This window comes from Prosopis cineraria, unplaced genomic scaffold (assembly GCF_029017545.1).
Source record: "Prosopis cineraria cultivar Desert tree isolate PC_DT_omini unplaced genomic scaffold, ASM2901754v1 PC13, whole genome shotgun sequence".
In the NCBI taxonomy this organism is placed as follows: Eukaryota; Viridiplantae; Streptophyta; class Magnoliopsida; order Fabales; family Fabaceae; genus Prosopis; species Prosopis cineraria.
In genome coordinates, this window is record NW_026555344.1 from 5,884,008 (window position 1) to 5,904,139 (window position 20,132).

General features: G+C 33.0%; 1 protein-coding gene and 1 pseudogene across 1 annotated transcript; one reads left to right on the forward strand and one right to left on the reverse strand.

The window, feature by feature from the left end:
- On the forward strand, positions 1-4,419 carry LOC129290297 (receptor-like serine/threonine-protein kinase ALE2; annotated as a pseudogene).
- Positions 4,420-8,380: 3,961 nt separating this feature from the next.
- On the reverse strand, positions 8,381-18,100 carry LOC129291797 (protein HOTHEAD-like). The gene is made up of 6 exons (XM_054929322.1): positions 17,762-18,100; positions 16,853-17,228; positions 10,504-10,814; positions 10,028-10,413; positions 9,238-9,806; positions 8,381-8,857 (listed from the first exon to the last, which is right to left on the reverse strand). The coding sequence occupies exons 1-6, from the start codon at positions 17,835-17,837 to the stop codon at positions 8,803-8,805; spliced, it is 1,773 nt and encodes a 590-aa protein (XP_054785297.1). The 5' UTR covers positions 17,838-18,100; the 3' UTR covers positions 8,381-8,802.
- Positions 18,101-20,132: the final 2,032 nt, after the last annotated feature.

Here is a 20,132-nt window from a genome sequence, read left to right on the forward strand (position 1 = left end):
AGTTTCTGTGTCGCCTCCTTGGGTAGTTGGTGAAAGTTGAGAGATCTTCCGATTTGAATGCCTAAATTCTTCAGAACTGCCAATGGGGTTGCAGCTGATTATTCTTCTCTTTAAGCTGCATTTAGTTTTCAGTGCTCCACAACTTCATGAATATAGAGGTATGAGCTTAATTGGAATGTTCTGTGTTATTATCTGCAACGAGCAGATGTGGCCCATTCTATAGTTATTCAGATTTCAGAACTCAAACTTGGGATCTTTTTTGTAAGTGTTCTCTTGGTCAAATTGTAAAGACAGGATGTTAATAATTGATATGTTCTCCTAACTTGGAAATCTGACATTTGATTCTGATGTGGATTTGTTACTTCCCATGATGATTTTCTTCCATAAGATTGTAAATTGAATGAGTTTCCAGTATATTAGTTAGTTTCACATGTCCTAGGTTCTTTTGTTTACTTCATTGTTCTTCGAAAGAAGTTTTGTCTGTTGAATTAAAGTTCAGAACAAATTGATGATCATAGTTAAGGTCTCATCTTTCACCCATGACTACCCTTTCAATTAGGGCCAGTTGTAACTTCTTATCTGGGAAAGCTCAAGTCCATAGCAATTTTAAATGAAATGGGATAATTTCTATATGCAGCCATCAATCTGCACCATTCCAGAAGTTATTCAAGTATTGCGCTTCCACCATCCCAGTCATCTTCTAGAGTTCCTGCAAGTACTAGTATTGCACTTCCACCTTCAAATTCGGTGCCTCAAGCTCCTATGAAGAAATGGACTCCTGGTTCTGTAGATTCTCCAATATCACATCATAAGCATCACCATTCCAGAAGAAAGTCCAGAAACCCAACCCCTACTTACAATCATGGAGGTTTGACGTCTGACTGAAAGAACTTGAAACAAAGCTGTTTACATGAAAACTTCTTTTGAAAACTCTCTTGAAATTTAGGTCATTCAGTTTTTTCCTGCACAGCCTCCATTTCCTTCTCCTAAGACCAGGCGTTTGCCTGCACCTGCACCTGCGCCATCACGAGCAGTCCTATCAGGCCCATTGAATGGTATAAAACTCTAAGTGTACTCGTTGTCAGTGTTTTTGCTTACAATTATAATTTCTTATCAATCATGATTGTTGATCGTAGGCTCACTTTGGTTCCATTTTTTGTCTATCAGTTCCTTCCTTCTCCTTCGCCTAGAGTTCTACCCCTTCATTCACCATTCAAGCCTGTGAAGAGTCCATCACCATCATCTGTTTTGGCTTTGCCGCCACCACCTCCAAATGACGGTATTCTGTACTTAAACCTGCAGCTGCAATTACTTATAAATTGCACCATTCCCTTCTTTTTCAGAAACATCAAGAAATTTATGTGATCTTGATCTTATCTGTAGATTGCATGTCAGTGGCTTGTTCAGAGCCCCTTACATACACACCTTCCGGATCACCTTGTGGTTGTGTTTGGCCACTTCAAGTTAAGCTTGACCTCAGGGTTGCAATATACAAGTTTTTTCCTCTGGTTTCAAAGCTAGCCGAGGAGATTGCAGCCAGTCTTTCGCTTAATCGGAGCCAAGTTCGTATGTGGGGGCTGACGCATCTAATCACCAACTAGAGAAAACCAATGTTATTATAAACCTAGTACCTGAAGGAGTAAACTTCAATGACGCAACAGCATTTTCAATATATGAGAAATTCTGGCACAAGAAGATTCTCACAGATGCTTCCCTCTTTGGAGCCTATGAAGTGCTCTATGTTCATTATCCAGGTTGTTAGGAACCCTAATTTCTAGGGGCAATTTTCTTAATCATACAATGGATGTTAACATCTAGACTTCTTTTGGATAAAATGTGCAGGTCTTCCACCATCTCCACCTTCTGCTCCTTCAAGCATCTCTAGTATGGATGATGTACCATACCCTGGCTATGACGACAATGGAACAATAATAAAACCTTTAGGAGTAGATGTACCAATGAATGAAAAGCACGGGAATAGTGAAAGAGGAAGCATGATAATAATAATAGTGTTGTCATGTATAACTGTTTCTGTTCTATTCATTGGGGCTGCCTGGCTGTATCTGTTGAAATGTGGATCATGCGTTCGACAACCTGAATATTTCCCAGATGATTCAATCCTATCATCTTCAAAACCATCAGGTATCATATTCATTGCCAAAAGGCTCGTTCTTTGTTTTCCATAATTACAAGTATCATACTTCGGTTGGTTCCTTGAACCAATTCTGTTGCATGTTGGCACCCTATAATTTACCTTCTTACGGAATTTTCTGTTTTACCCTGGAAATATGTTAGACTAGAAGAATTAGAGGGCCAGTATTGATTATTTCTGAAATATTTGATGGTTTCCCTAGACTTTTGTGACTATTCTTCTTGGTATTATACTTTTAAACCTCACATTAACATGTCGTTTTAACCTCACGTTAACATGGAATCCACTGTAAACATGTGATTAAGCTTGCATTTTGCAGGGGCTATCAAGTTAATGGCTTATGGGAGCATACCAGGTTCTAGATCAATGTCATTCAGCTCTGGAACAATAATATATACGGGATCTGTTAGGACCTTCACTTTGAACGAAATAGAGAAAGCAACGAACAACTTCGATTCCCTTAGAATAATAGGAGAAGGTGGCTTTGGGCTTGTCTATAAAGGTGTTCTACATGATGGAAGGGATGCGGCAGTGAAGATTCTGAAAAGGTATGATCAGCATGGCAGCCGTGAATTCTTGGCAGAAGTTGAGATGCTTAGCCGCCTTCACCACAGAAATCTAGTCAAATTGATAGGTATATGCATGGAGAATCAAACTCGCTGCTTAATCTATGAGCTTATCCCTAATGGAAGTGTGGAATCCCACTTGCATGGTAAGCAAAAGAGCTGTTCATGAATATGTCATCAATTCATTCATGGATTCTCTTCATGACACTGATTTCATAATGTTCCTTACGTTCCCAGGTGCTGACAAGAAAACTAGTCCCCTTGATTGGAATGCTAGGATGAAGATTGCACTTGGTGCAGCTCGGGGATTGGCATATCTCCATGAAGATTCAAATCCCTGTGTGATTCACAGAGACTTCAAGTCTAGCAACATCTTGCTGGAACATGATTTTACACCCAAGGTTGCAGATTTTGGATTGGCTAGAACGGCACTGGATGAGGGAAACAAGCACATCTCCACACATGTTATGGGAACATTTGGTACCGATTATTATCCTTTTCAATCCTTGTGTCTTGTTTATACTTTTTGTTGGCTGGGTTGGCCAAGGCCTAAAGCTTATTTTAATATAGGCATATCAATATGTAGGGTAATTTTTTATTTTTACCATTTCTTTGCGTTTTGTTGTAAAAAAAAAAACAAAATCATTTTTATTGAAGTCTTGCTTATTGCAGCTACCTGGCTCCTGAATATGCAATGACCGGCCATCTTCTTGTCAAGAGTGATGTATACAGCTATGGAGTTGTACTCCTTGAGCTCCTAACAGGAAGGAAGCCTGTGGATTTATCACAGCCACCAGGTCAAGAAAACCTTGTGGCTTGGGTTCGTCCGATTCTCACAAGCAGGGAGGGTTTACAGACAATCATAGACCCAGTTATAGAGACCAATGTTTCTTTTGAAGCTGTGGTGAAAGTTGCAGCTATTGCATCGACGTGTGTGCAGCCAGAAGTCTCTCAACGTCCTTTCATGGGTGAAGTTGTTCAGGCATTGAAGCTGGTTTGCTGTGAGTTTGATGATACAGGCATTATGAGATCAAGGAGCTTCCATGAAGAGAGTCTTCTAATCGATGGAGATGGGAAATTTTCAAGTATTTCAGGTGAGATGATTGGTTTCCAGACATTAACAGAATCAAAGTTGCTCAGTCTATCGTCTGGCCAGGAATTTGAGTCCTTCAGAAGGCATTCTGCTTCAGAGCTTTACACTACCGAGAAAAAAAGAAAGGCATGGCAAAAATTGCGAAGTTCATCAGGAGGGAGCATCAGTGAGCATGGATTTTCAAACTTCCCCACAACTTGAGTACAAATTCTGATGAGAATGAAGCTGTGTTCATTGCTGAAAGGGGGATGAACATATTTCAAGCTGCAATCTGACTCAAAGCATCGGACAGTTTGGGTAGCTCTTGGTCAGATTTCGGGGGAAAATGAATTTTTCTGGACACTCAAAATCCAGAGGAAGCCAATTTGGAAGAGACAAACCTGAAACCTGTGAAGCAAAGCGAATAAAACATTTGTAGCAATTGAGCTGATCTGTTCACCTTGACATTGTAGCTTAGAATTGGGAGCTGTATCCTCATTTTAAAGCTCCTGAGATACCATCGGACAGGAAGATTCAGACTGAAAATCAGCTGTGAAATCAGTCATTGGAGAGTTGTTTTTAATTACATTTTTGTTGGTCATAGTAAATATTAGTTATCTTAAGCATTATCACATGAGTGTGACTTGCGTCTTTCTAATGGGGAGATACTTCCTCCCTTTGACATGTTATTCTAAATAATTTGACAAATAACCTATGTGAAAATTTAGGGTCATTCATCTTGATATATGCAGGGTACTTAAAGAAGGCGTGAGAAGAAAGCCCTATAAAGAGATAGTAGGAAACCAAGAAATATACTTGAAATAAATCATTAATCGAGTTCTACTGGACAAGACACGTGAAAATCATATTATCCTTATGCTCCTCATGTAATTAAAACATAACAATTTCGTCCTTATTGTTACAAAGAGTAAACGACCATTGGTTGAATGGTGTGGGACCCGTTTAATGTTTAGGTGGCATCTACATGAGAAGAAAGGTAAAACAAAATGAATTTCTCTCTTTGGATAAAGAGCATGTTCCACCTCAGATGAACTTGAGAAAGATTTTGATTATATAAACGGATATGTTACACACTAGAGTCGGAAAAACAGGCTAAGTCCATTGGGTTAGCTCGTTTAAACCTGTATAATAGTAGGGCTGGACTTGCAAATATGACTCCAAAATGATAAATCGGGCTAAACCGTTTAAGTCTGTTTAATTTAGAACTTAAAGGGTTGGCTTTGCAGGGTCGAAGGCCAGCTTGTTTAAGCCTGCATGTGTATATTTTTTTTTAATTAATTCTCATGACTTTCACTCTTTTTAAATATGAAAAAAAATTAAACTAAATTTTACTCCACATTACATGTCAACCCATATCTACTAAGAATCGGAAGGCCAAAAAAAGGAAAAAAATAGCGTGAAGAATCACTAATCACAAATTATATCAGTCAAGGATCACTTGTTATCAAAATTCGAGAGATACTTGTAAATTCGGGTTAGCCTTTATCAATAAATATTTATTTAGGTTTTAATAATAACTCATTTTAAATTAACAACAGTTCATTGCTTGTTTTTCATTCAGGTTTTGACAATAATTGATTCTTAATTGATATAAATTTCATACAAAAATCCTTGGTTACTATTTTCTAAAAAAAATACAATCTTAAATCTCCTAATTCATCTAAATTCACGAAATGATTCATTTAGTTCAACATTTACTCTTCTTTCTTCAATATGCTTTTCTCTTTTTTGCTGCTACAAGTTGTCCTTGCTTTTCAGCAAGTCATTGCATCGCCGTCCCCGTCCCTGTCATCATAACCCACAAGTCATCTTTGCTCCTATTTTTACTCACTCTTCAGTCGTCCTTGTTACTCACTCCAATAGTGCTCCCTCTTAAGAGCCAAATCTCAACAATGCTCAACTAGTTGATGCTTCTTGTCATCGATCTCCTAAGTCTTCCTATCACTTATCATGCTCGTGCATTCATGACTTATGAGCTAAGCTCTATCTGATGCACATATTATGTATGTGCTCTTTGTTTTCTTGATCTTCTAGTCCCATATCTCAGTCCTTCAAGGCTCACTCTCATTTAATTTTGATTGAGTGTTTGTTAGCTTAGCTGATCCATTACTTATTGCCTTACTATCATTTCATTTATGTTTTTAGTTCATTTAGATGTTATTTAGTTATTTTTTTTATCTTTTTGATTGAGTATTATATTAGAATGAAGTGATTTTTTGTTTAATTAAAAAATTAAAAAAAATTAAAAATAGTTAAAAGGGCTTGAAACTTGTAGGGCTGACCCTGAACCCGCTATATAAGAGCTGGGTTTCTTATATCAAGCTTTTAAAGAAAACTCAAGTTTAAAAAGGTTGACCTTTTTAGGTTCGAGCCTTTCAAGAGAATTAAGCTAGTCTATTTTTTTAATTCTATTATACACTCCACTATATTAGCTTTTTCAGGAAAGAACAATAGCTTTGTAACAAAGTGACGTTAAAGCCAAATTCAAATTTGCTCAGTCAGTCAATGAGCCTTTTACTAGGCTACCAATAATAAAGGAGTCACGACTTAATTGGGAGATCTGTCATGTTTCACATCCAACAGACTTGAGGTCCAAATAAGCTAGCTCTTTGGAAAGGTGTAATGAACTCGTGACCACAAGCCCTCCCTCCGTCGCTGCTTTCCTTTGTCCATTATAACACACTAGAGCTCATGGCGACGCCAACAATGATGTCTTTGTTGGCACCAACGCTACTCTCCACGACAAGCTCTTCCTCATTAACTTCTTCTCTGGACCTACCATTCCCGGCAGCCTACTTGAAACACTAAAACATCATGGCCGTTGCAATTGCTATTTACCCAGCTGAACACATCGCCGAAGAACTTGACTTCAATCCCATCGATCATGATTCTCTCGTTCCCTCTGAATTTCCAGGTCAGTCTTTTCAAAAAGAACTAGTTCAAGGAGCTCGCACCTCTATCGCTTCTGCCATTGCCATCGACCTCGAAGCTCGGCGTCTTCATCTCCCCCTCTCTTCATCGCCGTCGACCTCGATGCTCTTCCTCTCCTCCATCGTCCGCGACGACCTCAATGCAAATGCTCGGACAAAGGAGTATGTGCATATTCACGTAGAGCAGCGAAATGATAGAAAAAAAGTGAAAAATTGATCCTCTTCTTGAAAAATTTATCACACGTTGATCTCATTCCAGGACTGAGCTTTAGATAGATGAGAGGAAAAGATGTAGAAAGAGGAGCTAGAGATAATGACAGTAAACAGACGACGAGTAGAGAGAGAGGGGGCAAGACGAAGGAGAATGGTTGAGTCCTAATTAGCATTTCAACCTAGTTCCACCGCAGCATTTCGGGTCAAATTTTAGTCCAACTAAGCAAACCAAATGGTGAATGTCTCGAGAGTTAACGTTGGGTCAATGGGTGTACCAAATTAATTATATCAGAGGCAAGAACATTATGTAAAATATTTTAAAATATGAGGTGTTTCTCAAAGAAAATATTAAGAAAAAAATACACCGTTATCCTTTATTATTTCTTGATTCTTAGTGATTGATAAAAAAATTGTTAGTTGATGACTGAGGTTATAAGAATTGCATAAATAATTTATCTAGAGTAAATATTTTAATATAAGATTTTAATGAAAGAGGTTTTAATTGAAAAAATATTTGAATATTTATAATAAAATGTGACACATATGTTTGCTTGAGTAAGTTTAGACTTTTGTAAAAATGAATATTTATTTTTAAGTTTTTTTTTATTTGTCATGATAGACTCTTTTCCATTATAGTACTTCTTCAATTTTAAATTATAAGATATTTTAAAATAAATCTCATGTATCAATAAATCTCATTAAATACATTTAACAATCTTATCTTTTTAAACTAAAAAAATATAAACTTTCAAAAATATTCATCATTTAATATATTGAACAGAGAAGAAATAAAAATTAATTATAGAAAAAGAAAGGATAATATTGAAATTAATACATTTAATGAAACCTTAATCTATCCAAAGTATTTTATATTTTGAAATGAAAAAACTCCTTTAAAAATACTCTATAATTTGGAAGGATGGGAGTATAATTTTAAATAATAAGGTCAAACTTTTAATATTTTTATAACCTTTTTAACTAATTTAATCTTTTTCTATCAAAGTTAATTGATTTTAGAGATCTTTTTATTAGCTAAATATTTTATAATCGTGGTAGCTTTTGAAAACAAGTTTAACTCTCTTTCATTATGGCTACCTCTTAAAAAAAATATTAAGAAACTAGTTTTAAACTTATACCATGGTAAATGATATTTTTATTGATTCAAATCTTTTATTTCTTGATATTTGGTTAAATTTTTGTACTATGACTAGAGTGTTACAGATTGCACATTTGCACGGCGTCTAAACGAGTCATGTTATTCAAGGCTGGCTAGGAAACATTGCAATGTTCTATGGTATTTATAAACAGATAGTGAATATAAGATTTGTATCAGCAATTGTTTACCATTACAAGAGAATTGAAGCTAGGGAAAGGCAGCTAGAAAAGTCTGTCAGTGATCATTAAAAGATGTAACTCCAGAAGAAAATGATGGAACTGATATATAAGAACCGTGAAGAACTTGTATTACTGGATTTGTAAATATCACTGTATCAAACGCTTCACAATGAACGAATAGAAGATAACACAGTAGTGCCACACTCAGACACACTACTTATTCTCTCCAGCGTTTGCAAAGCTTTCAAAATAAGTTCAACAGACAATTTTACACCTTTAGCAACTTCTGCTTTTGAACAACAACCCCCCCCCCCCCAAAAAAAAAAAAACCCCCAAAAAGGTTATTTCAGATATAGGCCAAAGTTGCCCTTATAGCAAGTTTTTCTTCCTCAAGAAACCAAGATTTTTACTATTAATCTATTTTTACTGACAATTACAACAAATAGGCTATATTAATTTTCAACCCTACAACTAACACTGCTCCTTTTATCTTCATAATTCACCTTTCAATCCTTATATACCAGCCGATTTCCCCAACCTATCTCTTAAAATCTTCAGTCCCATGTACCTGTAACAAACAGACAGAAGTATTGGAGGAGATCATGTGTATAAGCTTTTCTAACAGGAGAGTTTGTGCAAAGAACAAGGCTCGAGTAAAATTTATCAAGCGTTTGACATCAGATTTTCTAACAGGAATATAGAGCATGGACATTTTTCCAAATCCAGCATCACATCACTGACTCATGAAAAGAAAATGTCACTTGAGAACTTGACAACAAACATTCCAAATTCATTTCTAGAAATTCTTAGGGTCAATATATATGAGTATAATCAGTTTTGTGCACGTAAGACCCGCATTTTAGATTGCTTTGGCTAAATCTTAACCCTTGCATGTTTATGCACTATATGTTACTTTAGAATTTCTTCTCTCTTCACATTATCACATACCTGCCCATCATCATTACGGTGGCTTGAGGATTAGTCCCTGGTGACTCAGTAAACGTTGAGCCATCCACCACACGGAGTCTATCAACACCAAGAACCTTATAATCATGGCTAACCACCCTCCCCACATGGCATCCACCATGGTAATGCCAAATAGTGATCACAGTGTCTCTGCAGAACTGCTCTAATGACTTTGTGTCATTGACATGCTTGGGCACAAGGTTCACATTAGCCTTCACTGTGAGGTTAAGAAGTGTGTTGGTACTTTCTTTGTCACACAAAGTGTAGTTCGTGAATCGATCTGACTGTACAACCTTGGCAGCTATTCGAATCCCCTCGACACATCGCTGAACATCATATGGGTGGTTGAAGTAGTTGAAGGTGACAGAAGGGTTGTCTTCCACATTGGTGTTGATCAGCTTGAGCTCACCCATTGACCAAGGGCTCGCTACTTTTGACAGGATGAAGCCTCCCCTGAATGCTTCAACTGGTATTTCTTGCTTACTTTTGACATAATCTTGAACAGCTTCAGGTGATCTCTCATGGGGAGGAATTGTGGAGAGCTGCCCAATCTGGTGTATTATGGTGTATAGAAAAGGAAAAATGCCTTTGGATTAGTATTATCTACTTGTTACTAATATTCTGACTTGAATATATGCTAATTTGCTCAAAAATCAAGTCTCTAAATTGATTAAATTGGACCAAATACACCCGCAAGCCAGCCCAACACATGAAACACTTTAAAATTCAACATTCTCCACAAATCCAATAAATTTAACCAACATATGCATACCTCAGCAGACAAGATACCATGGTGACAGTGGATGCTATCATTGGACTGACCAAAACCACTGCTAGCCTCAATGTACACTCCCATGTCGGTGACACCCACAGTTTCTATGAGTGACTGCTTCACTGGCCTTTTAGAAGGTAAAAAAATGGTGTTCAAGGGGTTATCAGCCATGCCCTTCCCAACATACGGGTTATCAAGCACCACCGTAATGTTCAAGCCTTCAAGTTCTTCTTTAGGACCAATCCCACTGAGCATCAGCAGTTGTGGTGTCCCAATAGCCCCACAAGACACTATCACCTCACTGTGCCCATTATGCCTCAGAAACGCCTCATGCTGTTTCCCATTTTCATCCTTGAAAATTACCCCCACAGCTTTTGGCCTTTTTCCTGTATAATTAACAGAGTAAAAAACTAAAATTCTCTACACTAGATATGATAATTTCATCATGTTCTGTAACAACGCTTGTTTTTGTTTACCTCTTGTGTTGAAGACGATATTGTGGACAGTGGCGTAGACGAGAACAGAGAGCTTTCGAGGGTTTGCAGAAGCAAGAAGCTCGGCGGCAGAGTGGCGGTGGCCAAAACGGTCGAAGATGGTGCCCCCGACCTTGGTACCATGGACATGATTGAAGGTGAAGCCATTGAAAGGAGAAACGCCAACTTCCAGAAGGCCATCCCTCACTGCTCGTTGCCAAGGTGCGATCTTTGGACGGTACACAATTTGCCTCTCGACCCATGGGTATGACTCGTTCACCACTCTCGCATCCCACCCCACTTTCTTTATAAATCTGGCATTCCTTCCAACTTAGTACATTTACACCGCCTTCGTCATTATTACTTTGTTAGTTATGAACTATGAAGCATCAAATTGAGATCTTTATAAAACTTCAAAATAATGTCTACTTTGTTTACCATCATACTAACTAATAATATGTAAAAAATATGAGAGGGTGTGTGGTGGTGGCAAGGGGATTTCACCGGTCTGCGCTTGGGGAATCTTGGGAGGTAGGCGATACGCTGATAGGAGATGGTGAAGCTGGGCTTTGGGGGTGGATTGCCGATAAGGGATGTTCGTGATGGGAAAGATGGGGAAGTTTTGTGACAATGGCTCCAATTCGAGTGAGCGATGGGACATGGGCTAGTGACACTTGAGATTCACCTATAGTATTGTTTTTATTAGTGGGGAATAAAGTGGTACGACAATGATAAATAATTTATTAAAATTCTAAAATGATATATTAAAAATTATAAATTATTTCAAATAAAACTAAAATTCTAAAATGATGATATATTAATATTAGAAAGACGTAAGAGCATTTAAATGTATGGATTCCCCTTTGAATCTGAAAAGCCAACCTGATTCACTGGCATGTCATTAATATTTTGGAAGAAAAGGACCACAGTGAACAATTGATTGGTTATTTTTAGAAAGTCATAAATATGGGAGGGAGAGGAGGGCCTAAAAATGAATGTCTTGGGAATTTTTTATACAAGGCACAATTGCAAAGATACACATTCTTGTTTTTTTTTTTTTTTTACCAATACAAATCTACACATTCATATTTAATGATTTACGACCTTCTTTTAGTGCGAAGAAAATTCACACGCTTATATAGAGCGTGCAATTTGCAACTTCTCTCTTATTTTGTTGCTATGCCTACTCTGTCCCGTCATATCCTTATTATTATTAAAATCTTCCTATTTTTAATAAAAACAATGTTAAAAATTAATTATTTTTTATTGATTTCAGAAAATAGTTAAAAATACTTTATAATAAGAATAGGAAATAAAATGTCACTAAGTCATTAGCAATGTTTTGAAATCTACAATGATTTGTTTTAACATTAAATATTAAATGGCAAAACTGTCCTGAATTTTTTTTAGAGGTGCTTGATATCCTAAATTTTTTAGAGTATTTTTGTGTCGTTAATTTAAAAAAGAGAGCATTTTTGTCCATCATTAAATATGAAGAATGTTGACCATTAATTAAAGTTTGATCATAATATTTTACAATTTTATCCTTCTTCGTTTATGTGTTTTTCTATTTTTATTTTTATTTGTTTGAAGAAGAAAAGTTAAAGATTCGCTGAAGAACAAAATCTAAGACTAAGCACAGTTGGAAGGAGTGAAAAATAAAAAAATATGATTGATAAAATTTTAATTTAACAGTTAATATTTTTGATATTTAACGGTGAAAGAAAAACACTCTCTTTTTTTAAACTTTCAAAATAAAAATACTTTAAAAAAAGTTTAAGATGCCAGATATCTTGAAAAAAAAGTTTCACCCCTTTAACCCTTATTTTAATTTTAGTATTAACGTCAGACTCTTCCTCCCATGATATGTATAATATATATGGGAATAATTGTTTCTTAGCCTGATTAGGGATAAGATTTTAAAGAACTAAAAGATTGACATGAATGATTTGCTTTAAGAATTTTAATCCCTGAAAATATTTATAATAACCATACTTCTTTGTTACGATTAACAACTCATATTACTGATTCATATCAATTAAAAAATTAATTATAATTAGTTGACTTTCTTTTCAGAAAAGCATTCATTAAATGTAATTTCTTAATAATTTCTTTCAATCCCTCTCTTCACATTTTTAGTTATAAAAATATCAATAGCTTCATAGATATTACGAAAAGACATATACACAAGAATATAAAAAAACTTTAAACGTGACTTATAAATTTAAAAAAAAAAAGAGATTGTAATAATAGCATGTAAAAAATAATGATTTAATTTAGAAATTAGAATAACAGAAATCTTAGATTAGATGGTGATAGTAGCTAATGTCAGTGTGCTTTACTTTCTCTTAATTTCAAGAAAATTAAACACTGTTGACTTAAATTAAAAATCCTCTTATCTTTCATTTGATTTAATATGATAGTAAATATATAAATTTAAATACATAAATTTTCTTTTTTGAAAAAGAAAACTCATGGAAACGAAGAGAAACAAATAGGGACAGAACTTTAAATGTTTTGGATAGGAAAGTTCTTAAACTGCCATGTTAGGCCAATTAATTGGTACTTCAAATATAGTGTCTTTCCCTAATCATCTTCCTATTCCAATAAATGATTTGACTTATCTTTTTCAAAGATGATGTAGAACCTCTCGTTCATTTGTTGTCAACCATTATTAGTCATTTGCTAATCAACCATCACACAGTATGATATCAACATTTTAATAGCACGTGGTATGGGGTATCATGAAAAATATTTTTAATGTTAAAAAATGAGCTTTGAAATATTTATTATATTTTTAAAAAGAATTAATGAGCATTATAAACTTTAAATTATTGCGTGAATGACAATATAAGCTTTAAATTTTTAAAATATGTAAAAACTTTTTTTAACTTTTAAATTTCAAACATTTAAAATCACATCGTTAAACTGAACAAAACAAGCATTATTTTTAAAAATCAAGATAAATGCTACATTAGCTTGTGATTAAGCTCCACAACTACAAAATTAATGGCCAATTTTTTTTAAATTAACGGTGAGATTTTAAATGTTTAAAATATAAAATTAAGGAGAGTTTTTGCATGTTTTAAAAGTTTAAAATTTAAGATATTATTCACATAAAAGTCTAGTGTCTGTGATTCTCACTAACTCTTTTAAAGTTAAATACTATTTTTAATTTATACTTTCATTGCCCATTTTATACGTAACATTTTATGCATTATGTTCCTTTCCTTGCATGCATAATGTTTTTTAGACCACACATTTCATTAGTAGTCCTAACCATTTAGTTCTCAATAAATTAAGACTTAGATCTTTGTCATGACTCGTGGGTGGACAGAGACGCGCCTCAAATCTCCACCTCAAGATTTGTACAGCTCTATTTATAGCTTTATTTTTTCACCATAAAACTTATCATTTTATTTTAAAATATTTTTGTTTAATTATGAGTGTAGAGTGTTAACCAATGTTAAGAATATCATATTGGTCATTGAATCAGCTAATATATTAGTTCATAATTCAATAGTCAAATTATAATCTAAATTATATTTCTTCTGTTTCTATATAGAAAAGAAAAAAATAATATTATATAATTTAAAAAAAATCAGGTGACGATGATAATTGTATCAAGAAATAAAAAAATTAAATTAAAATATCATGTGTTAATTAATATAAATATGCATTAATTGTTTCTCTTTAATGTAAATTGTGAGGGGACAATTCAGAATATTGTAATAAATGATCATTGAAATATGTGATTTTGATTATAAAAAATCAAAAGTAACGGTTCCTCTAACAAATAAAAATAGAGAAAGTAGTTTAACAAGTCATGAATAAATTGCTACATTTTAAATTACATGCTTAAAAAAATAACTATATGTAATAATAAAGATTAATTTTTAAATTTCAATCAAAATAATATAAAATAAAATGGTAATATTCATAAATATTTCATCATTTTAATCCAAAATATATATTGTCATTTTATAATTTATAATTTATAATTTATAACTTTAGAATACACACAGTTTATAAATATGAATTAAAATTCTTAAAAAAAATTAAAAACTATTGATTCAATCAATTTATCTACCGATTATGTTGGTTCTAGGCCAGTTCTCTAGCTAAGCATTTCTCAACTATAAATGAACTAGACTTAGGACCAGTTTAAGGTTCAACTAATTAAATTGGTCAGTTTGATCTGGTTTTTATAACATTGGTGTTAACTTCTTGCCTTTCTTTTTTGACAAACAAAAGCTCTTTGGAGAAATTATGGAAAAATTATTTTTCTATGAAATTCATAAATAATGAAATTGGATTCTTTACTTTATTGAGTACAAGCATTTTATAGAATGTGTTACTAGTAACGTTACTAGTTTACTACTATATCTTGTAAGCTATTTCCCCACTCATTTTTAGATTTTCTTTACAATGTTGTTAAATTTTTATTGATATTTTTATATGAAATTGAAAAATGAATTCAACTGAAATTTTTGATCAATTATATAATATATAATTAAGTATTATTCTACGAATCTAAATTAGGAAAAGGTAATAAATTATGCCATGGTAGATCTAGGTATAAATACAAAAGCGAAAAGCTACACCTAAGGCAAAAATGAGAACACATTAAATAATTTCACACAAACAACAAAAACATTAATGTCCCCTCTAAAAAGTTGTGGTCATAAAATTGTCAACCATCTCTCCCTGTTTTACTAGGATCCATTATGGTCCTTACCAAAGCAGATTCAATGAATTATTTTATATTTATTAAAATAAAAAATTTGTAAAATTATAAAAATTTGTAATAAATAGTTTTATTATCAACTGAGCCTACATTTAATTTAAAAAATTTAACTTAATTTTAAAAATTTTATATATTAAATACTCGGATGAATTATGCACAGCCCATATTTAAAATAAAATATGAAGGCGATGAGTAAGATGGACCTTTTTTTTTTTTTGTCCACAAGTAATTCTTAATTATCTCCACTACCACGTGACCTACGTTTTAATTAAATGGACGCAAAAACCAAACATTTCTGTTCTTTTTCCGAAATTGCATTTATGAGTTGGCGGCTTACCGCATCTTTTGTGCCGTTTATACTTTATAGCTCTATTTCTCTTTGATTGAGTTGTCTAATATTCTGAGAAATTTGAGGCGAATATCTTGAAAATATTTTTAATATTTTTATTTAATGTAATTATATATTCAGAATTTAAACTTGAGATCTCAACAAAAATTGATTCAACATTCTTGTTGAACAAAGTACGCTCAATTATACATTACTCTATCTGTGAGTATTCGTCAACCATTAAGGGCCGTTGGTTTAAAATTAAAAATGTTTGTTTTTAATTTTTAGATAGCTTCTGGCCAAAAAAAAAATTAGATAGCTTAAAAATTTTGTGAAAAAAAAATATTATTTTTTGTTTGTTTACAATAATAAAAAAGTAATTATTAATTAGTAATTTTGAAATTTTATCATATTTTTTGTATTTCATCTTTTTAAAACATTCTCTCTCAATATTAGCTTTTTAAATTAATCAAAAATATTTTTTTTTCATATTTTGATTATTTTATAAAGTTTAAACAAACACAATTAAAGCTCATAAAATATATTTTTTTAAAAAAAATAATGTTTTTTCATAAAATAAACTTAAGCAGATAGGCCTTAAATATTAACCCAAAAAGTCTTGGAAGAAAAAAACTCTATTATCCAAAAAAATTATCACTCCTAACTCGAATATGGTTAAGTCATTAATTTTGATTAAAATAAGTAAATTCTTAATTTTATTTATATTTAAATAAAAAAATTCATATTTGCATTATGTTCACTGACATAATTAATAACTTTAAATCAGAGATACCGAAAAAAAAATTAATTAATAACTTCTTGAAGTGATTTGTAACAAAGACTATTCATTTTTTTAGGTGTATGAGAAATTACCTTACAACCTAGATTAAAAAACACAAATAAGTATTGTTATATTGAAAAAAAATAAATTAATAATTTAATCCATATTATATAAATTTTGTAGAAAATTGACAAATAGTAAGTCAATAATAAATCTATTTTAAAATGTATATGTTTAGTTTATAAGTTTTTAATCGTGAATTATTCTTCGTCATTAACATAATATTTACAAATTTAACAACCTACTATTTATAAATTATAGTTATAGACATGAATAATATGATTTTTTTAAAAAATTTTGTTAAATGCAATTAATGAGAATTTACACACAGAAAAATTAATTATTATAAAGTCTATTAATAATTAAAATCTATGTGGCACTTCAACGTAATTGTCGCTTAAATTAACCTTTGGTAATAAACAAGATAGAAACTTGCCTGGAGCTTGCTCTGGAGTAGAAACCGGCATTAATGGAGCTACCACCACCGAGAACCCTAGCTCGAGCATTCAGGACTCCATCAGTTGAAATGAAGTATTGGGAAGGTGAAGTTGCAGAAGTGTCCGCCAAGGTAATGTGAAAATTCTCCATAAACGACACATTCGGATTGTTAAACGGCACGCCCCCTCTTTCCAGCACTAGTACTCTGAATTTCTTTGATAGCGTCGCAGCCAGAGGGCATCCTGCAGTTCCACCTCCCACTATGATATAATCATACCCATCATTGTTCCATTTTGCTGAAATCGATGAAGATGATGAGAATGAGCTTGCCTTTCTGATGAATGGATACCCCTTTTGATTCCAGTTCTTCTCACCTGCATTCAATGTTTCAGGTTATCTTTGTCAATTTCCTTCTGATATGTTGCTGCTTCTACTGAAATAATACGAGTTTGCAAAGTAATATCTGTCTGATGGCTCTCTTTTCTGGACATTGAAAGTGAAGGATGTGTTAATTCATGAGGAATTTGAGTAAAAAAGAGAATCTGTGATGATCATGAACAAAACCCATTAATCTGCTAATATTGAAGATGTAGGAAATTGAGAATTTAGATCTTGGTTTGTGATCTCTTGATCTGAAAACTCCATGAAGTATAAGAAAAACTAGCGCTTTGGCTACATAATGTGTAGGATTGTATGATACAGATGTTGATGCTTTGATCAGTGATCACAAAGCACACAAACCAAATAGATTTATAATTCACACTGGAAAACAAGAGAACTCTTAGCCCTCTATTTCCATAGAGATTAGCTCTGAAAATAGAGAGGTTGACAAAGAAACAAAAGATGGATCCAAGATTAAGAAGAAATTGAGCACAAAATGGTAGCATTACGAGTTAAAGGACTCAACCTTGACAAGGAGTTGGAGAGCTGAAGAGCCATAAAACTAAACACAGCAAGAATTTGACTGCACTAACTGAAGCCATTGAATCTCACAGGTCACAGAAAAGGGCACTCAATGAAGCAGCTGTTCCCTTCCAAGCCTCTAAGTGGCTGCCCCTCGTTGGCCTTGTTTTCCGTGAGCATACTATATATGTATACTGTGTGCGTATATATTTACCCTCACAAAACTTTACACCATGAAAATACTTAAAACAGATAACACGTTCTAGCTAAACCGTATTCTATAAATTAAGCTAAATACAATTTATTAGTAGTATGAGGAAGGTAGCAAAGTCAAAGTGTGAAATGAGAGAGTTAGGAGTTAGAACAGAGCGCTACCCTCTCTACCATATTTAAGAATGCTGAAACTACGACACGAGAAGTCATTTAATGGTGAAATGAATGCCACGGTTAGCGTGAAGTGGTTGTAGCCGTAGGATTTGGGATAGTTTTATGTGATCACGTTCAACAGCTCCTTCAATGACAGCTCACTTACCAGCATAATACTATCATAAAGCTCCATATTTAATATGCCACCAAAACTATGCAAAGCCATTTTAGCTGCTCATACGTGAATTGAGTTGTCTTGCCATTTTCTTGTTTCGTCTAGATACCACAACCTGGGCTTTCTCTATGTACAACTGTCTCCAGGACTAGAACTATCCGTCATTAATACTAACATTAGAACGGTAGCAAGATCGGAAGAAAAAGGAAAAAAGGGAAGAAGAGAAAGAAAAAGCAGGAAAAAAGGTTCTTGAATCAACAAATGGTAAATATAAGTTGCGGAGAGGAAAGGAAATCGGTTTTCCTTTTGCTTGGTTTAAATTATATGGACTCCAACGTGGAGAATAATGTTGACAGAATAGGCATTAATGTCGGTATTGTTAGGTGGCCTTTGTAAATCCAGGGCTGGATATGTTAATTAGAAGATAGCACTGTAAGAAGCTCATCTTATTCTGTTTGAAGTAATTTATACTATTTTAATTTATATTTAAAATCATTGTATTTAGTATTTTGTCATAAGTTGGAGATGTCATTTAAGACATCAATGTAATATTAGGACTAATATTTTAAATTGTTAAACCCTTTTAATCTTTATGAAGAATATAAAGATCAAAATTTTAAAATATTTTAATCTTTATAATTTTATTTTTAAAATATAGTGACCAATATTTAAATAGTTAAAATTATAAGCATTGAGTTGCAAGAATTAAAGTTCGAGGATTGAGTTAAAACTAAATTAAAACTATAATAATCTAATTACAATGGTAAGTTTTGAAATTGAGTTACAATAACAACAATAACAACAAACTTTATCCCACTAAGTAGGATTGATTATATGGATTATACAACATTATTGTACTCTATCATTTATGAAGCATTTGGAAATGTTGTTAACTAAGAAATCTTAATCAATAATTTCTAAAAGTGGTCTTTTGGCATTTTTTTACTCTTTTTAACAAGGTTTAAAGTTATTTATTTTACTTTTTTCAAAAGTGGTTCTCATAATCTTTCATGTATATATTCAAATCATTTGAAATGATTTTTTATTATTTTCTCATAAATAGATACTATACTCACTTTTTTCATATGTGTTTAGAGATTGAGTTACAATTAGATCAAAATTATGAGAATTAAATAATTAATTTTCCTTAAAAATTACCTCATCCCACTCAACATTTGCACTTGTTATATCAATGACACCTCTTGAAGTTTTACTATTATGTGTTATGGCTGGATTGTTTGCACTTTTTATACAAAATTTTTACAATTATCATACAAAGCAGGAACAATTTAATTTACCATTAATACTTTGTCCGTTTTTATTTATAAATCACCCCTCATAATTTACATTAATAAAAAATAATTGATATATATTTATGTTGATTAACACATGACATTTTGATTCACTTATTTTATTTTTAGACATACTTTTATTGTGAATTAACTTTCTTAAATTATGTGATATATTTATATATATATATATATATATAAATAAATGGAGGGAGTATGATACAGTCTTTGTCTTCCGAGTACACCGTTATCTCATTAATTATGGATCGATAATGCAGCAAATATAGTTCTTTAATGAATCTATTAACTGTTGGTTTGTTAAATTGGTAAGGTACAGGAGGTGGGCGCATTTAAGACAAAGAAGAGACGCAACCACTGAAAAAGCATTGTGAAAGCCACATCTCACACTTATAAATTGGCATGATCCTCATCCTCTCTCTTTCTCTCTCTCTCCCCCCTCGCGAGCGCGCGCGCACGAGGAATGATTATTTCGGTCGAAGTTGAATGTAAAGGATATGATCACCGTTTCTTCTCCTTTTTTCAAG